The sequence below is a fragment of the Labeo rohita genome, chromosome 10 (genome assembly GCF_022985175.1).
Source record: "Labeo rohita strain BAU-BD-2019 chromosome 10, IGBB_LRoh.1.0, whole genome shotgun sequence".
Classification (NCBI taxonomy): Eukaryota; Metazoa; Chordata; class Actinopteri; order Cypriniformes; family Cyprinidae; genus Labeo; species Labeo rohita.
The window spans coordinates 9,604,319-9,626,121 of record NC_066878.1 but is presented as its reverse complement, the minus strand read 5'-3'; the positions used below and the strand labels follow the sequence as shown (position 1 = coordinate 9,626,121).

At 33.6% G+C, this 21,803-nt stretch overlaps 1 protein-coding gene and 1 long non-coding RNA gene across 10 annotated transcripts in view; both read left to right on the top strand.

Annotated features, from left to right (window-relative positions):
* The window catches only part of LOC127172494 (uncharacterized), a 171,160-nt gene that overhangs the window by 136,629 nt on the left and 12,728 nt on the right, over positions 1 to 21,803 (top strand). The gene's annotated exons all lie outside the window — the stretch shown is intronic.
* The window catches only part of synj1 (synaptojanin 1), a 32,617-nt gene continuing 12,728 nt past the window's right edge, over positions 1,915 to 21,803 (top strand). For 6 of the 9 annotated variants that reach the window (XM_051121780.1, XM_051121781.1, XM_051121777.1 and 3 more), the window contains exons 1-24: positions 1,915 to 2,031; positions 2,947 to 3,094; positions 3,354 to 3,440; positions 4,188 to 4,455; positions 4,626 to 4,851; positions 5,931 to 6,014; positions 8,841 to 8,902; positions 11,052 to 11,148; positions 11,290 to 11,465; positions 11,836 to 11,917; positions 11,998 to 12,150; positions 13,740 to 13,905; positions 14,705 to 14,728; positions 15,070 to 15,261; positions 15,408 to 15,492; positions 15,673 to 15,813; positions 15,932 to 16,124; positions 17,336 to 17,494; positions 17,588 to 17,744; positions 18,513 to 18,630; positions 18,865 to 19,077; positions 20,141 to 20,219; positions 20,335 to 20,497; positions 20,591 to 20,776. In XM_051121780.1, coding sequence (XP_050977737.1) covers positions 2,971 to 3,094; positions 3,354 to 3,440; positions 4,188 to 4,455; positions 4,626 to 4,851; positions 5,931 to 6,014; positions 8,841 to 8,902; positions 11,052 to 11,148; positions 11,290 to 11,465; positions 11,836 to 11,917; positions 11,998 to 12,150; positions 13,740 to 13,905; positions 14,705 to 14,728; positions 15,070 to 15,261; positions 15,408 to 15,492; positions 15,673 to 15,813; positions 15,932 to 16,124; positions 17,336 to 17,494; positions 17,588 to 17,744; positions 18,513 to 18,630; positions 18,865 to 19,077; positions 20,141 to 20,219; positions 20,335 to 20,497; positions 20,591 to 20,776 — 3,235 coding nt within the window. In that variant the 5' untranslated portion in view covers positions 1,915 to 2,031; positions 2,947 to 2,970. The remainder of the gene's footprint in view (positions 2,032 to 2,946; positions 3,095 to 3,353; positions 3,441 to 4,187; positions 4,456 to 4,625; positions 4,852 to 5,930; positions 6,015 to 8,840; positions 8,903 to 11,051; positions 11,149 to 11,289; positions 11,466 to 11,835; positions 11,918 to 11,997; positions 12,151 to 13,739; positions 13,906 to 14,704; positions 14,729 to 15,069; positions 15,262 to 15,407; positions 15,493 to 15,672; positions 15,814 to 15,931; positions 16,125 to 17,335; positions 17,495 to 17,587; positions 17,745 to 18,512; positions 18,631 to 18,864; positions 19,078 to 20,140; positions 20,220 to 20,334; positions 20,498 to 20,590; positions 20,777 to 21,803) is intronic. The other 3 variants (XM_051121782.1, XM_051121778.1, XM_051121779.1) reach the window with 2 other exon arrangements.

Sequence of the window (21,803 nt, the reverse complement as noted above, 5' to 3'; positions counted from 1 at the left end):
ATAAATTATTGTTTACATTGCATAATTACGTTTTTCTTGTCATAGTTGTTTTTGTGGTTGAGAAACTGCATCATAGTCATTTGTGTTCCCTTTTTCTAAATGTTACGGTAACACTGAGTAGGCGTACGAAATAGGAGGGATCTATATGACTGAACTGAAAAAAAAAAATGAACGTGAAAAAATAAATCCATAGCGATTGCTTTAATTAACTTTGGTCTGAAGAGGGCGCCCCACGGCCCATAATGGTCACTTTTAATGCAGGAGTGGGGAACATTGATGCTCGAGGGCTGGTGTCACTGCAGAGATTAGCTCCAACTCTGAAAAAAAAAACAACAACCTTTATCCTAAAGACCTTGATTAGCTTGTTCAGGTGTGTTTGATTAGGTTTGGAGCTGAGCTCTGCAGGGACACCGGCCATCGAGCATCAACGCTCCCCACCTCTGTTTTAATGTGTTTAATAGGCCAAAAATTAAAGTCACTGTCTACATTTTACTCAACAACTGCATACAAACCTAGGGTTGCAGTTTAAAAAAAAAAACTGTTCACACAGAGCCAACTAAAACACAGTGCTAAAAACGTATATAAAATCAAAAATAGCGATGGCAATTAAAGATTTTATGACTCACTTACATGCAACAGCCCACCTATCAAAATATTAATAAATAAAAACAAACATTATACAAAAACACTATAAAGTTAGAGTGAACTGCATTAGTTTAGCTTTATTGTTTTTGTTACAAGAGGTGCATAAAATGAATGTAGATCCTAATATCTCTTTGAAATGTAGAAAAAAAGCAGTTATGTATTAACACTTTAGGATAAACAACATTTACATTTACGCTAATAAAAAATTAAGTTGCACTGAAGTAGAATTTTGACATTGCTTTTCAAAACCGACAAACCCAAACAAAACTTTTTAAAATAAAATATGATATGAACCCCATCTTGAATCTACAATGACCTGACAAATGTCCTGAGAGAGTTTTGTTGTGTCTTACTGTCGTTTATAATTAAGACAAAAAATGTACTTGGTAGAATAGCTATACATAATGATAAGTATTGTTCGTTTATTTTGTGATTGTATTTATGCCTTTTTGTTTTGTTTTGTTTTGTTAAACAAAGTACTAATATTGAAGTGGATGTTTTATTTTTAATGACTATACTGTTGACTTAAAAATTTGGTATATTGTGAATTTACTCATTATATATGGAAAATTCTTTATTCACAAATGTAAATGGGCAGTGGAAAAAGCCAGTTTTACTTATTTTAAAATAGAAATAGGTATTACCTGTATACAAGAAATAATTTTAAAAAACCTTTAAAGGCTTAAATCTATGCTTTAATAATTAGATTTTTTTTTTACAGACATGTGATTTTTTCATTACTTTCCCTCTTTTATTTTTTATTGTTTTTGTTTATTATTGTATTTGTTTTGATGTATTTTATGTTGTATTGCCCTTGTATGTTCTTTGTTCTAAAAGCCTCAACAAAAATGTATCTTTTTTATGCTTTATTAATTCAATGCGACAAGAACAAGAGGTATAATATTTTCATGTAAAATTAACATTAGCAGCCAGAGAAAAATAAGAAAAAAGAAAGAAAGAAAGAAAATTGCTTAAATTTCAATGCTTTCAGAGCATTACATGTTTTCAGTGCTTTTTTTAGGTTTACATATTTATTTAAAGTCATTAATAAAATGGAAAAAGTTGATCTACATTGAAATTACTTTTTCTTATGTATATGGATTTTTTTAAATAAAATAAATGTATAATATGTTGTTCTTTGCGATTCATCGTTTTAAGATATCTATGCATATGTCCGTCGACGTCCTACATCACATGACACAAATCTGGCCAATCAGCGCGCACTTTAAGGTCCCGGAAATGTTCCGGGGCGTAACCACACTACTCACGTCGTCCTCTCTAGGTTCAGTTTGTATTTCTGTCCTTAAACTACCTGCCCCGCTAATCATTTTGTTTCTAGCCGTATACGATCTCCAACCGGGGGGAAGACAGACACAACTCTGACAGGTACACAAGACCATCTCTTTGCCAAGCATCGTCATAAATGAATAATAAGCACTGAGACGGTAAATTCGTACCTTTAACGCATAAACGCACATATTACGGCGCTGTTACCAGTTAAATGTATGTTTATATGGTTCAGGAAGGCGATGGAGAGCTAGCCGGCTAACATTAGCCATTAGAGCTGGTCGTGATAAAGGCTTTTACCGCTGTCACTCTGTCTTAACTGTTGATTTTGACAGATAAATGGCCGGCGGGGCCTGGTCTTCTTCATTCTATTTATCTTATGGATGACTGTTAATCTCATGTGCACTAACCTTCAGCCATACGCTGAGACAGTGGCCCAAGGTTAGACAGCCTGGGGGTGCAAGAATTGTAAACATTATCAGATTTTTGGATTGCATGTTTGATTGTATGTGGTGTGGCATTATGATGAACACCTGTCATCCTCTGTTTCTGCACGGTTTATTTCATTTGAGTCGGACATTTTAACTCGTTGCTTCGGCTTTGATGGGATTGGGGTTCATTCTGCATCCCTTGCTGTCGTGTTGCTGGAAAACAGCATACCTAACATGTTTTTCCGTCAGCATCTTTTTGTCTTGCTTTTCCTATTATGTGCTAAACATGCATGATTTTATTAAAGCCTTACGAGTGTATTTTAACAACGAAATGGTGTATTCATAACACGAGCTGTGCAAGTCTTTCAGCTATTTCTTTCCTCAAAAGGCAATAGTTTATGACAGGATGCATTAATAATACACTTTAAATTGTGTTTTCGTGACTGCATGATGCGACATTTGATGCACCTGCTTATCTGAACCTGCAGGCGGTTTAGTGGTATGAATATGGTTTCTATAACTCCTGTGGCATTTCCTTCATATGGTGTGTTTTCAAAGTAAATGCTCTTTTTTTCATATACAGGGCTGAAACCGGTTGTGTCAAGCCATGGCATTCAGTAAAGGTTATCGTATTTATCATAAGCTGGATCCACCTCCATACAGTGTGATCGTGGAGACCAGAAACCGAGAGGAATGCTTGATGTTCGAGTCTGGAGCCGTTGCTGTACTGTGTAAGATTTTCTGTATACATCCTTGATAGTAGCTTTATTTATTTTAAATCTACTTATGTCAGATCAGTCATTTATTGAATTGTCATGGAACCAAAAGGTTTTTTTCCCCATTGATTCACAAAATTGTTTAGGTGTGAGAGAAACAAAATGGCTTTAATATTGTCTGTTTGTATGTTATACAGTGTTTTGAGTCTGTAAATCATTTATTTTATGACGTGGTTTTTAATTAAGTAAATTATATTTTTTATGTCATCCACAGCGGCGGCGGAGAAAGAGACTATTAAAACGGCATACACCAAGATGCTGGATGCTTATGGGATCTTGGGAGTTCTTCGTCTTAACCTTGGTACAGTTTTTCAACTTTTCTTTTTTTTCTTTAATTTGCCTTGCGTTTGTCATCACAACAAATATAAATCCACCCTGTCGCCAGATTAAAAGAAAAACCTTGATGTTTTTAATGATAAGTAGAAGAGAAATATTACCAAAACATTACAATTCACAGCAAAACACAAATTATGTTAGGTACATCCACAACATGTTATCAAGCAGTTGTTATACAAAAATAGTCACTAATTGCAGTGTAACTACATGGTTAGCCATTATTTGAGCTGGTAAGTGTATGTAATATTTCAGTGTCATATTTTAAAGGGATAGTTTATCCAAAAATGACAATTCCGTCATTGATTACTCACCGTCATGTTGTTCCAAACCCGTAAGATCTTTGTTCGTCTTCGGAACACAAATTAAGATATTTTTGATAAAGTGGTAGCAAGGGTCCCACCTTGCTGTCTATGCAGAAAGCTCTCGGATTTCATCAAAAATATTTTAATTTGTTTTTCTGAACAAAGGTCTTACAGGTTTGGAATGACATGAGAATGAGTAATTGATGACCGAATTTTCATTTTTTTGTTAAAACTATCGCTTTAAGTTTTTAGAAAGCAGCATAGACGTGGAGTCTCATCCACCTCAAAATTCAAATTAGGTGTTATTGCATATGTTTTTTTCAATGACTAATGACTTAACTTCCACATTTTAAAATGGTTACAAAATTTGCATAAGCTACAAACTCTGAATCTGCTTCACTCTTCCAAAGGGGATTCTATGCTGCACAGCCTGGTGGTCGTAACAGGTTGCAGTTCAGTGGGAAAAGTCCAGGATTCAGAAGTTTTTCGGGTAACAGGTACTGACTTCGTCTCTCTAAAAAACGACCCCTCGGATGAGGACCGCATCGCTGATGTCAGGAAAGTCCTAAACTCTGGCAACTTCTATTTTGCCTGGTCCTCCACCGGAGTGAGTCTGGACCTCAGCTTGAACGCACACCGCAGAATCAGAGAAGATACATCTGATAATCGTTTTTTCTGGTGGGTGTTTCAAGTTGTGAACTCAAAGGTCCTGATTCAGTGTTTTATATGCAAAATTTTGAATAAAATGCTATTTTTAGTGGCCGGTTTTTATATGTGCAAACCTTTAAACTCAATCAATAGATGATAAATGGATATGATGGTTATGTAATTATGTAATGGCTTTGCAGGAATCAGTCCCTTCATCTCCATCTCAAGCATTATGGGGTGAACTGTGATGACTGGCTACTGAGGTTGATGTGTGGCGGAGTGGAGATCCGCACTATATACGCTGGGCACAAGCAGGCCAAAGCTTGCGTGATCTCTCGGCTCAGCTCAGAGAGAGCAGGCACGCGTTTCAATGTCCGAGGCACAAACGACGACGGCCAGGTGGCCAACTTTGTGGAGACTGAGCAGGTACGCCAACATTATTGAGTCACCTATTAGTCACTTGTGAACTCACTTACTTACAGGCACAATATGTAAGTTTTCGCAGCTAGAGGGCACATATTCAAAACAAACAAGGAAGCAAAGGCGTAGTTTGATGACGCTGTGATTGTGTGTGGAATTATGGGAGTTGTAGTCTTCATCCTCACAGCCGATGCAATCCATCAGGACTTGGGCAGAAATCAAGTTCCATGGATGAGCTAATAAATTAAAGACTTAAGGTCACTGTAGTGTGAAGCATGGTGGGGCTGAAAGCTGTGGAAGTGAAACTAGGATGTTGGAGCGATTGCTAATGAAGGACAAGCGTGACACATGGTCGAAAGCAGAGTCGAGCGCTTCCACTCCTTTCGGTCATGCGTATGTGATGTAAAACAGTGCTGTTTTATCATACTAGATACATTTTAATATTTTGAAAGTTTGGGGTTTCCATGTTTTCTACAAAATAAAACCAGAAAAATTGAGGACCCGGTCCGTTACACTAGTTAAAATTGCTTATTTCTCTGGATTTAAATATTCTTGGAAACATTTGGGATAATGTAAATACACAAGTCAGCAAATTATATAAGACTGTTCTGGTGGTTTTTTAATATTTTAATAAAAAATCTTACATATTGTGCCTTTAACCCTCAAGTGGTCTGAAAACGTGCTGAAAAGAACAAAAAATGTTGACATGATTAGAGAAGGTTAAATGGTCTTAACAATGGGAAATTAAGGAAATTAATGAGATGAATGAGAAAAAAAAATGCTGCATTTCTTCACATGGCACCAATCTACCATAAATATCTTTGGTCTGTTTTAACCTAAATACTGTATTAATTAAAAACAATATATAAAATAGTTTTCTAATATTTGTATTATCATCATGAAGTCCCCTCAAAATACAAAATATAAAAGAATAAATATTACTGAAACAACATAGAGTACATTTATTTTGTTTAAAAATGTGTGCTTGTTGTTTTTGGGCTGTTTTGACCAGTGAGGTTGACAAGTGTGACTTCTAAGTGAGGTATACCAAGCTAAGATTGAGTTTTTATTTATATTCCCTACAGGTTATTTTCCTTGATGACAAAGTATCCTCCTTCATTCAGATCCGAGGGTCAATACCGCTGTTCTGGGAGCAGCCGGGAATTCAGGTACAATAAAGCCTTGAATCAATATGACGTATGTTTGTATTCAAATCACACTGAGGAAAAATATTTGCATTGCGTTCCACTGAATGATCTTGTTGGAGTTCTGAGCCCCTGCTGACTCATCATAATGAACTTATTCTTTTGTGTTTCCACTTCGTCACACATGGCCAGTGCTGACCCCTTTTATTCATATTATCAGAAACACTCGTTTCAGGGGATTATGTTGCAGCTGAATCAAAGTCGAGAGGCAAAAGGACAGCATGGGAACCGACAGCTGGTATATTGAAGGTTTAGTTTTGTCTGGTGGATGATCTGTTCTTCACTGCAAAGAGTTTGTGCAATGTCAGTCGGTGAAAGCCGCATCTAAACCGACCGTGATTTTCTTTTTGGAAAGGATCCAGATTCTGATAAATCTATTGGCGTCTTGTGAAATTGAGTTAAGATGCCAGTGAGCAGGTCTGGAGATGTCTGTGTCTTTCCTCTGACATTGCATAGACATTATCATTGTTGCTTTTAGTGGGAAGCTGGTGAGGTGACCCTTCTTGAGCTGTTTTTCAAAGCTTCGCACAGAATCTGAATGAAAGGTCTTTTGTGTCACTTCAGGCCGTAGTGGTATTAAGGGATGCCATTGTCTTCAGTGCAAAGCTGAGTGCGAAATAAAGGAAGTAGAATCGCCACAGGATACTTTTTCTGTGCTCCCAGAAAGCTCAGGGTAATGTGAGCCAGTCTCTGCTGCTATTCCGAATGTATGAAATATTAATGACAGGGACCTGCGGAGGCAACAAACAGAATTGGGTGGGACTCTGACAGACTGAGTCTAAATAAAGGGTAGATGTTCAACAGCTCTAAACCGGAGATCTTCAACCTTTTTGAGATCATGTAACGCTCATTGCATATGAAGGCAAAATAGGGACCATCTTATAAATACTGTAAAATAGCAAATTAACATATTTAAATATATTGCAGATGTAAATGAATTGCATTAAAATAAATAATAATGATTTTTTTTTTTAGTTAATTTTTAGTGGTGCTGTTGTTAAAAGCTAAAACTATTAAGAATTTTTCATTAATTGGAATACAACTGAAATAAAAAAGTAAACGTATGATGCAAAACTTTAAAATTACTGAAATAAAATAAGTTGAAGTACTAAAATGAAATGAAAATTAAACTGAAAAAAATGAAAGCTAAAATAAAAATATTTTAAACGATTGTAAAAAAATGGCTAAAGCACATGACAACAAAAAGCTTAAATTAAAATGAAAACTAATAATCTAAAAATATTTATTTACTGGTTATTGATATTTTAGTATTTATTAAAATAAAAATCTTGTAAAAATTGTAAAAATGACAACAGCACATAAGACAAAGCGAAGTTGCAAAAAGCTTAAATGAAAATGAATAATCTAAAAATATTTATTTACTGGCTATTGATATTTTAGTATTAATAATAATATTAAAAAATAAATACTAAAATTAGAAATTCTGCCCTGGCAACTAAACGAAATTAAATAAATTAAAGTTAAAGTACTAAAATAAAATGAAAACTAAGAAATGAAAACAGAAAAAAAAAAAATTAAAGCTAAAATAAAAAATATTTTTAAAAATGTAAAGCTCATAAGGCAAAACAAAATGACCAAAAAACTTAAATTAAAATTAAAAACTAATAATAAACTAATAATAATAGAAATTCTGCCCTGGCAACTAAATGAAATTAAATAAATTAAAGTTAAAGTACTAAAAATGAAAACTAAACTGAAATAAAATAAAAAAAAAAAAAAAATTAAAGCGGAAATAAAAATATTTTTAAAAATTGTAACAATTACAGCACATATGACAAAACAATATTACAAAAACATAAATTAAAATTAAAAACTAATACTAAAATTAGAAATTCTGCCCTGGCAACTAAGAAGAAATAAAATAACGTTTTATATTAAAGTGCTAAAATAAAACGAAACCTGATTAGTGATATTTTAGCATTAATATTAATGATTATAACAATAATATTAAAAAGAAATGCTTAATATAGGAGGGACACATTTAACACGTTAAATTGGTTGTTTTAGCTTAAATTAACTTATTGGATGTTTCTTTAACATTCACATTAGCAGATCTTCCGCAGTACCATTGCAAGCCCCTTGCTAAAGACTCGGTGTGAAATGTTAAATTAAAATAAACTGGGTTATAATAAATTATACAAAAGGCATGGAGATCAAATGTTGACAGTATATAAAGACGATTTTAAGACACAACCAGTCGTGTAGCTAGAAGTGTAACCAACTGTGTTCAGAGGTGTAACTATTTCTCTGACCAAGTTATTTGAGACTGCAGGAAATGAGAAGCCAGTCATAGCCTTGAGATGGTAAAGTCCTCTGTATAGCTTGCCTATTATGGTTGTAGGTGTGAACATAATACATCATTCTAAAGGATGTGAGAGTGGTCAAATATCACATAAATAGAAAACCATCTACAGCCTCTCTACAACTAGTGCAGCTAAAATACAGCTAGTAACTTCTGCGTAGAGCACGAATCGTGTCTGTCTAGCCAGAAGTCATGTATTTCCTGGTATGATCGGCATCTCCGATAGAACTTCAGGCTTCAGTGAGCTTGTGAAATCATTACTGATGGTTCCACTGTCTTATTCTGCACAATGTTTTTCGTATCTTCAAACGCAGCTCCACTCAGCAGGCGGGCCAGGCCTGTGTGGTCTTTCTCTTGCTGTCTCTCTCATCTTCCTTTCCTTCTGTCACCTTCATTTCCTCTTGCACCAAATAATAAACAATTCAACTTACAATTACTTTTTTGTTTTTCTTTCTCTTTCCACGAAGGTCGGATCCCATCGTGTTAAACTGTCTCGTGGTTTTGAAGCAAACGCACCGGCTTTTGAGAGGTAATTAAGATTCTGCTGGTCTCTGATGGTGCTTGCTCTAGTATCCAGCTGTTCTGGCTCGTTCCCAAGTGTTAATGCGTGATGAAAGCGATCCAGCAGATATTTGCGCAGCGTATGGGACCTGCTTCAAACAGGCCTGTTATTTAACATAGTCTGGATAGACAGGCTCAGACATGTCTAAGGATGTATTTTCAGCTAGTTGGTGGGTAATTAAGGTCCACCAGAGCCTGATCAGATGGACTTCGTAGGCGGCGATTGCACACAGAACAGCTGGATGAAGTGCAGCATGGGGTCTCGAGGCACCATTTAAAAGTTTAACTTTTTTAACTTGGCGTATTGCGGTCTTATAAATGCGAACTGCTCATGGTGTCTTAGAAAGATCAGCACGGGTGCTGAAAAAAGCCCCTTAATCATGCTGATATAAACACAAGTCTGAACCCATTATCTGTAAATAATCATTATGACCATAAAAGTATATCTAAAAAAAATAGACCCACTAGGGTCTTTAACTACTATGTACTAATATTTGACTTAATCACAATAATTAATCATACAATGTATGTTATTATCTTGTACTTATATTTTAAAAAATACCTGCTTGTAATTAAATCTGTATTTAATTTTTGTAGTTATATCTGTATAAATAGATAGATATGACTATAGACTGTTAAACCCACCTCTAAATCTAACTATACCATTAAAATCTTTCCCATTACTTAACCGTACCAGACCTTAATAATAACATATATATATATATATACTTACTTAATAAATATATGAACACAGTATGAAAATCAGTACCTAACTTTTTCTTTTCCTTTCTTTCTTTCCTTTTTTTATTGTTACTATTATTTTTTTTTATATAAACGTATTAGTTAATGTCACCTAATATAAATTGGGACCAAAATATATATTTTAAATAAATGTAAATACAGTGCATCAAAGTAATTATTAATAACTGAAATGTACTTACATTATTTTTATTTGAATTAATAATTTTAGATTAAAAATGTAAACTTAAAACAGAAAATTATAAATTGAGCCCTGGCAACTAGCTGAAAAGGCTAGGTCCAAGTTCTAAAATTATCAAAACTAAACCGAAATTTGAAATTAAATTAAAATAATTAGGGAAAAATTTAAGTTAAATAATTTTTTTAATTACAATGAAATAGCACAATTTATTGATTGCAAATAAGAATGTGACGCTAAAATTTAATGTAAAAAATGACATTTGAATTTACTTAAAGTTAAACCTGTTTTTTATGTTATTTAAAATGTTATATTTGTTACTAGGGCTGTCAAATGATTAATCTTGCTTTTTTTTTGTACTGTGTGTATTTAATATATATATATATATGTGTGTTTGTGTGTATACAGTGTATGTATATGTATGTGTATATATATATATATATATATATATATAAATAACGTTTTTCTTATATATATATATATATATATATATATGTATATATACACATATATGTGTATATATGTGTGTGTGTGTAAATGTAAAAGTGTGTATCTGTAAATCTTTTTAAAATACATACATGTATGTGAGTGTATTTATATATACATAATAAATATACACAGTAAACACATATTATCTAAACACATAACTTTTATTTTTTTATTCGATTAATCGCAATTAATTGCAATTAATCGTTTGTCAGCCCTATTTGGGGGTGTTAACAGCTCACTAAAGATGCACTCCCTCAGTGCTCTTCATTAATAATATATCTTTGGATGATATTTTTTGTTCAGTGCAAGACTAGGTTGATTAAAGCAATAAAATCTGCATTAAGAAAGCCTTATTGTAAATATGTGGGAGGGTTTATTCTTATCCAGCCTTGGCTCCTCTCGCTGAGCATGATGGGCTTTCTTTATTCATCATGAGTCACTGCTCTATTCCCTGGAGTGCTGAGTCAGGTCGTGATGAGAGGAAGTAGATTCAGACAACACAGTAGTGAGGCATTCATTTCTCCCCCTCCATCCTTAATTATCTATTGATCACTTGTTTCCTTGGCTTCCTTCGTTTTAAATCACCTTTGATTTTTCTTGAAGCGTTGGATCACAGAATCGGATAAACATTTTTCATTTATGTTTCAATAAGATCAATGTGTTTGAACCCTGTGTGATGTTTCCTGTCCAGACACTTTAGTGCTCTGAGGAGGCTGTATGGCAAACAGGTGATCATCAACCTGCTGGGTATGAAGGAGGGTGAACACATGCTCAGCAAAGCATTCCAGGTAATTGTTGTTTAGGAAATATTCCGGTTGGTCGGGTTACAATGCATTTTTTTTTTTTTCAATGCTCAAAGTATGTTTAAACCATTGAGTGGTTGTTTCGCTTTTTTACTGTGTAAAGATTGTTTTTGTCTTCGCCCACAGAGTCACCTGAAAGCTTCGGAGCATTCAAACGCTGTGAGAATGTTGAACTTTGACTATCATCAGATGGTTAAAGGTGGGAAGACTGACAAGCTCAGCACTGTCCTGAAACCTCAGATCAACAAGTTTCTGGAGGAATGTGGTTTCTTCTACTACTCAGGGGATGCCGGCATTCAGAGGTGAGGTTGTATACCATCCCAGCACAACTGGATGTGGAGGAATATCATAGAACAGCAAAACATTTTCATCATTAGGTTTTTGTTTTTTTTGATTGTGTATTTTCTATATAAATTATATATGCATGTGTTTTTTGGGAGGTGAATGCGTTTGTTTGTGAGATATTTATTATTATTATTTTTTTTTTTTTTGCAATTTCTTTTTTTAAAGTTAACTAAGATTAAATTAAGAAGCAATTTACTTTAATTTATTTATTTGCACAGTGTTTTTGTTTAAAACACACACACTTAAAACAGTAATTTGCTGATGCTCATAATCCCAAATTACCGAAACTACCTGCTAAAATTGTCTACCATAATTTTATTATCACAGATGTCAAAGTGGGACCATTCGTTCCAATTGTCTGGACTGCTTGGACCGAACAAACAGCGTCCAGGCCTTTATTGCACTTGAGGTGTGTTTGTAACACAGTTTTACCTTCTTACTACAGTTTGTAGTTTTTTATCTTTCATGTAATATGTTTGTGGTTTTCAGATGCTTCCAAAACAATTGGAAGACATGGGTTTGACTGAGAAGCCTCAGCTGGTTGCGCGCTTTCAGGAGGTTTTCCGCTCCATGTGGTCCACTAATGGAGACTCGATCAGCAAGATCTATGCAGGCACTGGTGCTCTGGATGGCAAGGCTAAGGTACGTTTTGGCTTGTAAAACACAGACAGCGACAAAAGGCAGCAAAGAGCTGAAAATGGGTGTTGCCATTTCCACACTGTAAATTGTCTTAATTGTCTTAATCTGCTGTTTTTCTCTGCTTGCCTATGGCTGTTCCTCTTCCTGTGTGGTAAGTTGACAGTAGCTAGTTGTGTCAATTTGAGTTGTGATGCTGTATTTATCTTTGTGTGCTTCTGTTTTGTGACCTTTTGTGTTAGTAGAGAAAGATTACCGTAACTGGCAGTGCTTTAATTAGGCCTCTTTATAGACTGTTATAAAAGACTGTAAACCTCTCACACCTCAAACCATCCCTCAAACCATAGGTTTCATCTAGCTAGCTGCAAAGAAATATTATAAGTGCTGCTTTCATGTCCCTTTGAATACATGAACGTTTTCTTTGTTAGCTTTTATTTTGTGAGTTTTATTTTGATTGTTTTGGTGTACCAAGCCATCACTATGTTATATAAATTGTTTTTTGTTTTGTTTTATTTTTTGTTTTAGTTTAGTTTTGAGTGTTTTAATTTATTTTCGAATTTTGTTTTGAGAGTTTTGTTTTAATTTACTTTGAATTGTTTTTTTGTTTGTTTTATTTTAGTTTTGTTTTGATGGTTTTAATGTTCCAGACATCACTATTTTATATGAACTGTTTTGTTTTGTGAGTTTTGTTCTGAGTGTTTTAATTTAGCTTTTTTTAATAGTTTTGTTTTATTTTTGTTTTGTTTTAATAGTTTTGATGCTCCAGGCCGTCACTATTTTATATGAACTGTTTTGTTTTGTGAGTTTTTTGTTTTATGAGTTTTCTTTTGTTTCATTTTATTTTTTGTTTTGAGAGTTTTGATGTTCCAAACCATCACTATTTTATATCACCTATTTTGTTTGGTTTTGTTGTTTTATTTTGTGCATTTTGTTTTGAGAGTTTTGTTTTATTTTAGTTTAGTTTAGTTTTGATATTTTTTGATGTTTCAGACCATCACTTTGATGGTCCAGACCATCACTGTTTTATATGAACTGTTTTGTTTTGAGAGTTTTGTTTTATTTTAGTTTTGTTTTGAGTTTTGATGGTCCAGACCATCACTGTTTTATATGAACTGTTTTGTTTTGAGAGTTTTGTTTTATTTTAGTTTTGTTTTGAGAGTTTTGATGTTCCAGACCATCACTATTTTATATGAACTATTTTGTTTTGGTTTTGTTTATTTTAGCTTTTTTGCAGTTTTTGTTTTAAGAGTTTTTTGTTTTATTTTTATTTTAGTTTTGTTTTATTTTAGTTTTGTTTTTATCGTTTTGATGTTCCAGGCCATCATTATTTTATATGAACAGTTTTGTTTTGTGAGTTTTGTTTTGTTTCATTTTCATTTTGAAAGTTTTAATAGTTTTGATGAGGCCATAACTATTTTATATTATATTTTGTTTGAGTTTTATTTTGTGTTTTGTTTTGAGTGTTTTAATTTATTAAGTTTTGTTTCGTTTTGAGAGTTTTATTTTATTTAATTTTGTTTTGAGAGTTTTGATGTTCCAGGCCATAACTATTTTATATGAATTATTTTGTTTGGTTTTGTTTTTTATTTCTCTAGGGTGGAAAGCTAAAAGACGGAGCTCGCTCGGTCACCAGAACCATTCAGAACAACTTCTTTGACAGCTCTAAACAGGAAGCCATTGACATCCTGAGACTGGGCAGCACCCTAAACAGTGACCTGGCAGATAAGGCACGAGCCCTCCTCACAACCAGCAGCCTGTATGGTATGATTTACAACACCACAATCAAGAGTCAGAAATAAACCAGGAAAATTATATTATTAATAATATAAAGTATAAGATGCACTGAAATTTTAGCCACCGAAAATTATCAGCCAAAAATGGCATTTTCTGTTTTTGTCTGAAAGAGAAAAATAGCAGTTAAATCTGATTATTTATATATATATATATATATATATATTGATATTTAATATTAATATATTTTTATATTTTTGGTCCAGTTTTATTGTTATTGTATTGAGAAAAAAAATTACAAAATTATCTTACAAAAAATTTTATATTATTTAAAAAAAATAAAAATAATTATTAAAAAGCATTTTCGTTTTCGGTTTAGGCCAAGTGCATCCAGAATTTTTGGTTTTGATGCAGATTTTTTATTTCGGTGCATCCCTAATCAAATATGAAAATATTTTAATTATTAATAATTATTGTAAAAATTTGTAAATGCATTGCCCATGAAAGAATACACTTTAAAATGCTTGGTAAATGCTTATTAAACTTTACAGATTTAACCAGAGGTATAGGTGGTGTCAAAAATGATCTCCACCTTTGGTATTTAGTGTCTGTGGTCACGGTTTATGAGATCAGTCAGCTGTAGTGGACTGATTTCATCGTGTGGATCTGGATCTGAATGTGTTTCCTCATGCTAGCATGCTAATCTATGGCTCCCGGCTGCTTTGGGTGTGAGATTAGTGTTGAACCAGAGGACTAATGCTGTTATCTCTGTAACGGCTAACTCTCCCCCTTTTTTCTTTCTTTCTCTCCTTAATGCTTACAATGTTAGTCTCTGAGCCCATTTTACAGTCAGGTACAGTATACAAATACCAGCCATAAATCCATAACTGTTTATGGTTCCGTGTCTCATAAACTCCCAGTTTATTTTGGCACCTCTTGAGATTGTACTGCATGTTTTGTTTTGTTTTGTTTTTATCATCCTTTAAATTTGCTGTGTAGTCTTGTTTTAAATCCATCATATCTTTTTGTTCTTTCAAGGACAGAATTCAATCAGTTCGGTGTGTCTCAGTGGTTTAGTCAATGTCATATGTGCATTTTGGCCATTAGTTTAATGTTCGTGATATTATCTCATATTCTCACTGATCTTTGTAATGCAATTTTTTTGATTAGAATATCTCACCCTTTCTGTTTTAGCCTCTCCCAGAGTGCTTCTGGGCATGTGTCAGAACCACTACAAGTACACACGTCCCAAGAAGATCAGAGTGTGTGTGGGTACGTGGAACGTGAATGGGGGCAAGCAGTTCCGCAGTATTGCGTTTCGTAACCACACGCTCAACGACTGGCTCCTGGATGCCCCTAAGAAAGCCGGCCACCCAGATTTCCAGGGTATGTGTTGATGCGAATCAATGCAAATGATGCTTTAAAAGGAAATGAGGTTGTTTTGTTTTAATATCTGTCTGTGACTAATAAAACTAGTGCAAAAACTTTAGTGATGTCATATCAGAGTGCTAGATGACTGTTTTGACATGCAGATGGAAAATCCAGTCCGGTGGACATCTTTGCTATTGGCTTTGAGGAAATGGTGGAGCTGAATGCTGGAAATATCGTCAGCGCAAGGTAAGTTGACTTTAGAGATTTCAAAGTTGACTTGTAGTTACATAGTAAGCAGAAGTTAAATTTCCTTTGGTCCAGTGGTTGTGAGGTGCTACACAATACATGCTTCATTGTTTGAGGTTAAATATTTTTTGTACTCTCATTCCTGTGAGAACTATTGAACTTCTCTTTTCTCTCTGGTAGCACTACTAATCAAAAGCTGTGGGCTGCAGAACTTCAGAAAAATATCTCACGAGATCACAAATATGTGCTTCTGGCCTCAGAGCAGCTGGTGGGTGTGTGTCTGTTCGTCTTCATACGCCCTCAGCATGCACCATTCATCAGGTATTCTCACACACATCTGTTGCCATTTTGTTGATTGTGACAGATCAGTGTGATTTCAGATATTTGAAGTGTTAGAATTTATTCTGAGATGTCGTTGTGTGTTGTTTTCCTCAAATAGGGACGTTGCTGTGGACACAGTGAAGACTGGCATGGGCGGAGCCACTGGTAATAAAGGGGGTGTGGCTATTCGCATGCTCTTCCACACCACCAGCATCTGCTTTTTGTGCTCACACTTTGCCGCTGGCCAATCACAGGTCAAAGAGAGGAACGACGACTACAATGAAATTACACGCAAACTGTCCTTCCCTATGGTAACTCTTTTATGATGTAAAAAATATGTGTTGCTTCTGTTCTGTTTATGAACATATTCTTCTTCTTTTTTGATAGTAATACTAATACTTATTATTATTTATTATGAATTCTTAAATACATTATAATAAAAATGCAATATGTTTATATTTATTATTTTTATAATATAAATAATAAAAACAATTAATATTTAAATAATTAATTAATATTAGCTTCATAATATTGTTTAACTACATAATAATACATATTAATGTATATTTTTTTTTATTTTATATATATATATATATTTATAATTTTTTTTTTTTTTTTTTTTTTTATGCCAAAGACAAATGCTATTATTTGTACAGAAACTGTATTTTTACATTCTTAAACCCACCCCAACCAACCAAAAACAAACTGCCTAATATAAACAATAACAATGGCAGCAACTGCAATAATGGTACTAAAATTAAGATACAACAAATATGAATGATGCAATAGTTAAATAATGATAGGCAAAAAAAAAAAATAAATAAAATAAAATAAAACGTGTGGGATGGATACCACAATCAGGAATATCACAATAACAATTTGCTATAATAAACAACATAACCATTACATAGGAGGGAGGTGAAATAAAAATAAAAATATATTAAATAAATAAATAAGTGAAAAAATCATGTAAATCACATTACTCCCCTCCCAGGAAGTATATTTATAGCAGAGAAAAATGATAATAAGGGTTGCCAGATATAAGAAAATTTATGGGAACCTCTAATTGAATATTTGATCTTTTTTAAATGTAGGTATGACATCAGATCCCGAAGCATAATATTTATTTTTATTATTATTAAATAATAATATATGTGACCCTGGACCACAAAAACAGTCATTAGGGTCAATTTTTAGAAATTGAGATTTATACATAATCTGAAAGCTGAATAAATCAGCTTTCTATTGATTTGATCTGATTTAATTTTTTTAGGACAAGGCGATATTTGGCCGGTATACAACTATTTGAAAATCTGGAATCTGAGGGTGCAAAAAAATCAAAATATTGAAAAAGTTATTAGCAATGCATACTGATCAAAAATTAAGTTTTGATATATTAAGGGTAGTAAATTTGCAAAATGTCTTCATGGAACATGATCTTAACTTAATGTCCTAATGATTTTTGGCATAAAATAAAAATATTTATGACCCATATAATGTATTATTGGCTTTTTTTTTTTAGGGCCGTCTCCTGTACTCCCATGATTATGTATTCTGGTGCGGAGACTTCAACTACCGAATAAATATTCCTAATGAAGAGACGAAAGAGCTGATCAGACAGCAAAATTGGGATGCACTGATTGCTGGAGATCAACTGGTGGAGCAAAAGAATGCTGGACAGGTATATCAGAAAAAAAATAAACAGCTATATCAGTGGAACAAGTCTTTTTTGTTAGTCTTTTAAATAATTTATCTTATTTTATTCATATTTCAGGTTTTTAGAGGCTTTATTGAAGGGAAGCTGGATTTCGCCCCCACTTACAAATATGACCTGTTTTCGGAAGACTACGACACCAGTGAGAAATGCCGCACGCCGGCCTGGACTGACCGTGTGCTGTGGAGGAGAAGAAAGTGGAACTTTGATAAAACTGGTAAGAGTTAGATCACCAGTTAAAAATATTTGGACTGTAAGATTTTAATGTTTTTTGTGTCTTCTGCTCACCAAGCCTGCATTTATTTGGTCTAAAATACAGCATAAGCATTAATGTTGTGAAATATTTTTATTATTTAAAATAACTGGTTTCTATTTGAATATATCTTAAAATGTGATTTATTTATGTGATCAAAGCTACATTTTCAGAAAATGAGTTAATACTTCTATTTAGCAAGGATGCTTTAAAATGATCAAAAGTGATGATTAAAACATTTATAATATTGCAAAAGATTTCTATTTCAGATAAATGCTGTTCTTCTGAACTTTCTATTCATCAGAGAAACCTAAAAAAAATTGACTCCGCTGTTTTCAACATTATGGTAATGTTTTTTAAGCAGCAAATCAGAATATTAGAATTATTTCTGAAGGATCATAAAACTGGAGTAATGATGAAATTCAGCTTTGAAATCACAGGAATAAATTACGTTTTAAAATCTATTAAAATAGAAAACAGTTATTTTAAATAGTAAAAATATTTCAAAATTGTATTGCTTTTGCTGTACTTTGAATCAAATAAATGCAGGCTTGGTGAGCAGAAGAGACATCTTTAAAAAACATTATAAATCTTACTGTTCAAAAACTTTTGACCATAGTGTATATTTAAAATATGTCTTCAACCACCAACCAAACATGAGATGCAGTGTAGAACAGATTACGCTTACATTGAAGTTAAAATTTTGACTAGATCTGCCTGTGTGTGTTACAGCGGAAGAGTTGGAGTTGAATGTAGTAGGAGCCCCAGTGAATGAGGAAGATCAGTACCCATGGAGCCCTGGAGAGCTCAAGTATTATGGTAGAGCAGAGCTCAAAACCTCTGATCACAGGTGAGAGAGATTAATGCCAGAACAACAGCGCTCAAGTTTACACCAGCAATGTTTTTAGTGCCCTCCAGTGGGCCTCAGAGATACTGAAGGAGGCAGTCAATTCATATTAATTTTTTAATACATTTTTCCCAAAAGTAATAGTTAAAATTTGGCATTTGTTGGTGTGGGCCACAGGTACTTTAAGTTTAGGAATTGCCGTTTTAGTACCTTTAACAGTTATTTATTATCTTGCAGGCCTGTAGTGGCCATCATAGATGTGGACATACTTGAGGTGGATCCAGAGGCCAGACATCAGGTGTATAAGGAAGTGATTGCCCTGCAGGGTCCACCAGATGGCACCATCCTCGTCTCTCTCTGCACATCCGGTCCAGATGACTACTTTGATGATGCACTGATCGATGACCTGTTAGAGAAGTTTGCTCAGTTTGGCGAGGTTATTCTTATCAGGTACAAATTCGTTTGCATATATCAAAAGTTAACATCCACCTTGCAGAATCTGCAAAACGTTAATTATTTTACCAAAATAAGAGGGATCATACAAAATGTATTTTATTTTTTATTTAGTACTGACTTGAATAAGATATTTCACATAATAGAAATTTACATATAGTCCACAAGAGAAAATAATAGTTAAATTTATAAAAATGACCCATTCAAAAGTTTACATACTCTTGATACTCTGTTGTTACCTGAGCTTTGGATTTTTTTTTTTTGGTTTGTTTGTTTAGTGATAATTGTTGAACAGTTAAACTGCCCGCTGTTTTTTGGAATGCAACTATTACAGAGGGTTCAAACACTCACTGATGCTCCAGAAGGAAAAACAATGCATTAAGAGCCAGGGGTGTAAACTTTTGAACAGAATGAAGATGTCTACATTTGTCTTATTTTTCTTAAATATCATGTTTTTTTATTTAGTACTGCTTTTCAGAAGCTACAGAAGATACTTACATGTTTCCCAAAAGACAAAATAAGTTAAATTTACCCTAATCTTCAAATTTAAAAAGTTTTAATGTGTTGTTTTTCCTTCTGGAGCATCAGTGAGCATTTGAACCTTCTGTAATAGTTGCAGATGAATCCCTCAGTTGTCATCAGTGTGAAAAGATGGATCTCAAAATCATTGTTAGAAAGAGTTTAAACACACAAAAATGCTGAAAAACCAAAGAATTTGTGGGACCTGTAGGATTTTTCTGAAGAACAGCAGGCAGTTAAACTGTTCAGGACAAATGAGGGACTTGTGAACAGCTATCACTAAACAAAGAAACAGCTGTGGATCATTCAGGTATCAACACAGTATTAATAATCAACCGTATGTAAACTTTTGAACAGGGACATTTTTATAAATTCAACTATTATTTTCTCTCGTGGACTATATGTAAATGTCTTCTATGTGAAATATCTTATTCAGGTCCAAAATAACATGCATTTTTACATGATTGTGTAATTAATGACAGAATTTTCATTTTTGGGTGAACTATCTTTTAAATAACAATGTTTCTTTTCTGCCTAACAGGTTTGTTGAAGAGAAAATGTGGGTGACATTTTTGGAGGGATACTCTGCTCTGGCAGCTCTGTCTTTGAGTGGCTCTACTGTAAGTGACTGTACAGTGTTTCATTATTTAACAGTAAGAACATTTGCATGCAGATATGCATTGCACTGTATCATATTACTAATGTTTAATCATCTGTCTTTGTGTTCTCATGCAGGTGAATGGAAAGACCATAGACATCCGTCTGAGGAGTCCTGGTTGGATCAAGAGTCTAGAAGAGGAAATGAGTGTAGAGAGAATCTGCGGTAGCATCCCAACATCTACCAGCTCCACCCTGCTGGCAGAAAACTCTGACATGGGAGAAGAGTATGACATGGAAGGTGTGACACCTGTTTGAGTTACATGGTAGTTCAAGAGAGCCCTATAGAAAACTCATATGGTGTTGAGTTAGATTTGTATCGCTGTGTTGACAGGTGATGTGGACGAGGAGGTTGAGGATATTTTACCCCAGCACCTGCAGCCTGGAGCAGGCATGGATCTAGGCGCGTCCCCTGCCACATCCCCACGCACCAGCCCTTGCCCCTCTCCTACCCACGGAGAGCCTGCGCCCCCCATCCGCCCCAGCAGAGCCCCTCCACGCACAGCTGGACCACCACAGGGTAGTGCTAGTATTTGACTCTACTCAACATGGACAAACTCTTATGGATTATATTAATTTTTGTCTTTTTGCTGTATTTTATATGTACTGCCATTCAGAAGTTTGGGATCAGTAAGATTTTTAATCAATGTTGGAAATATTTTAATATTTTTTTTGGAAACTGTGATACTTTTTTCGGGATTCTTTGATTAAAATTTTAATTTATTTAAAATAGAAATCTTTTGTAACAATGTACACTACTGTTCAAAGTTTAAGGTACTGTTCAAAGTTCAGTAAATGTTTTCTTTCTTTCTTTGTTTAAAACAAATTAATACTTTTATTCAGCAAGGATGTGTTAAATTTATAAAAAGTGATAGTAAAGACATTTCTATTTCGAATAAATGCTGTTCTTTTTAACTTTTTATTCATGAAAGAATCCTGAAAAAAGTATCACAGGTTCCAAAAAAAATAAAGCAGCACGCTGTTTCCAGCACTGATAATAAATCGGCATATTAGAATTATTTCTGAATATTTCTGAGTAATGATGCTAAAAAATTCAGCTTTGCATCACAGAAATAAATTATATTTTAAAGTATATTCAAATAAATAACGCTTATTTTAAATTGCAGTAATATTTCAAAATATATATTTTTTCCTGTATTTTTGATCAAACTAATTCTTTGAAAAACAGTTAATGTTACAAATTTGCTTTGCAGTCTCAAACATAAATTAAGTTAATAAATTAAAAAAGAAAACAGTGATTTTAAATTATGATATTTCACAATATTATTATATTTACAAAATAATTTTGATCTAATAAATGCAGCCTTTGTGAGCATAACAGCCTTCTTTTAATAATATAAAAAAAAAAATCTTACAGACCCAAACTATGTAGTTATATACGTAAAGCATCAGGGAAGTAGAGGAGATAAAAATATTTTTTTAACAAATGAGTTTTCTTCCTAAACTGCATAGCAGATTTAATTCTGTAGAGTTGTACAAAAAATGTTAATTTCTCATTAAAATCTGCAACATACAGAAATTCCAGT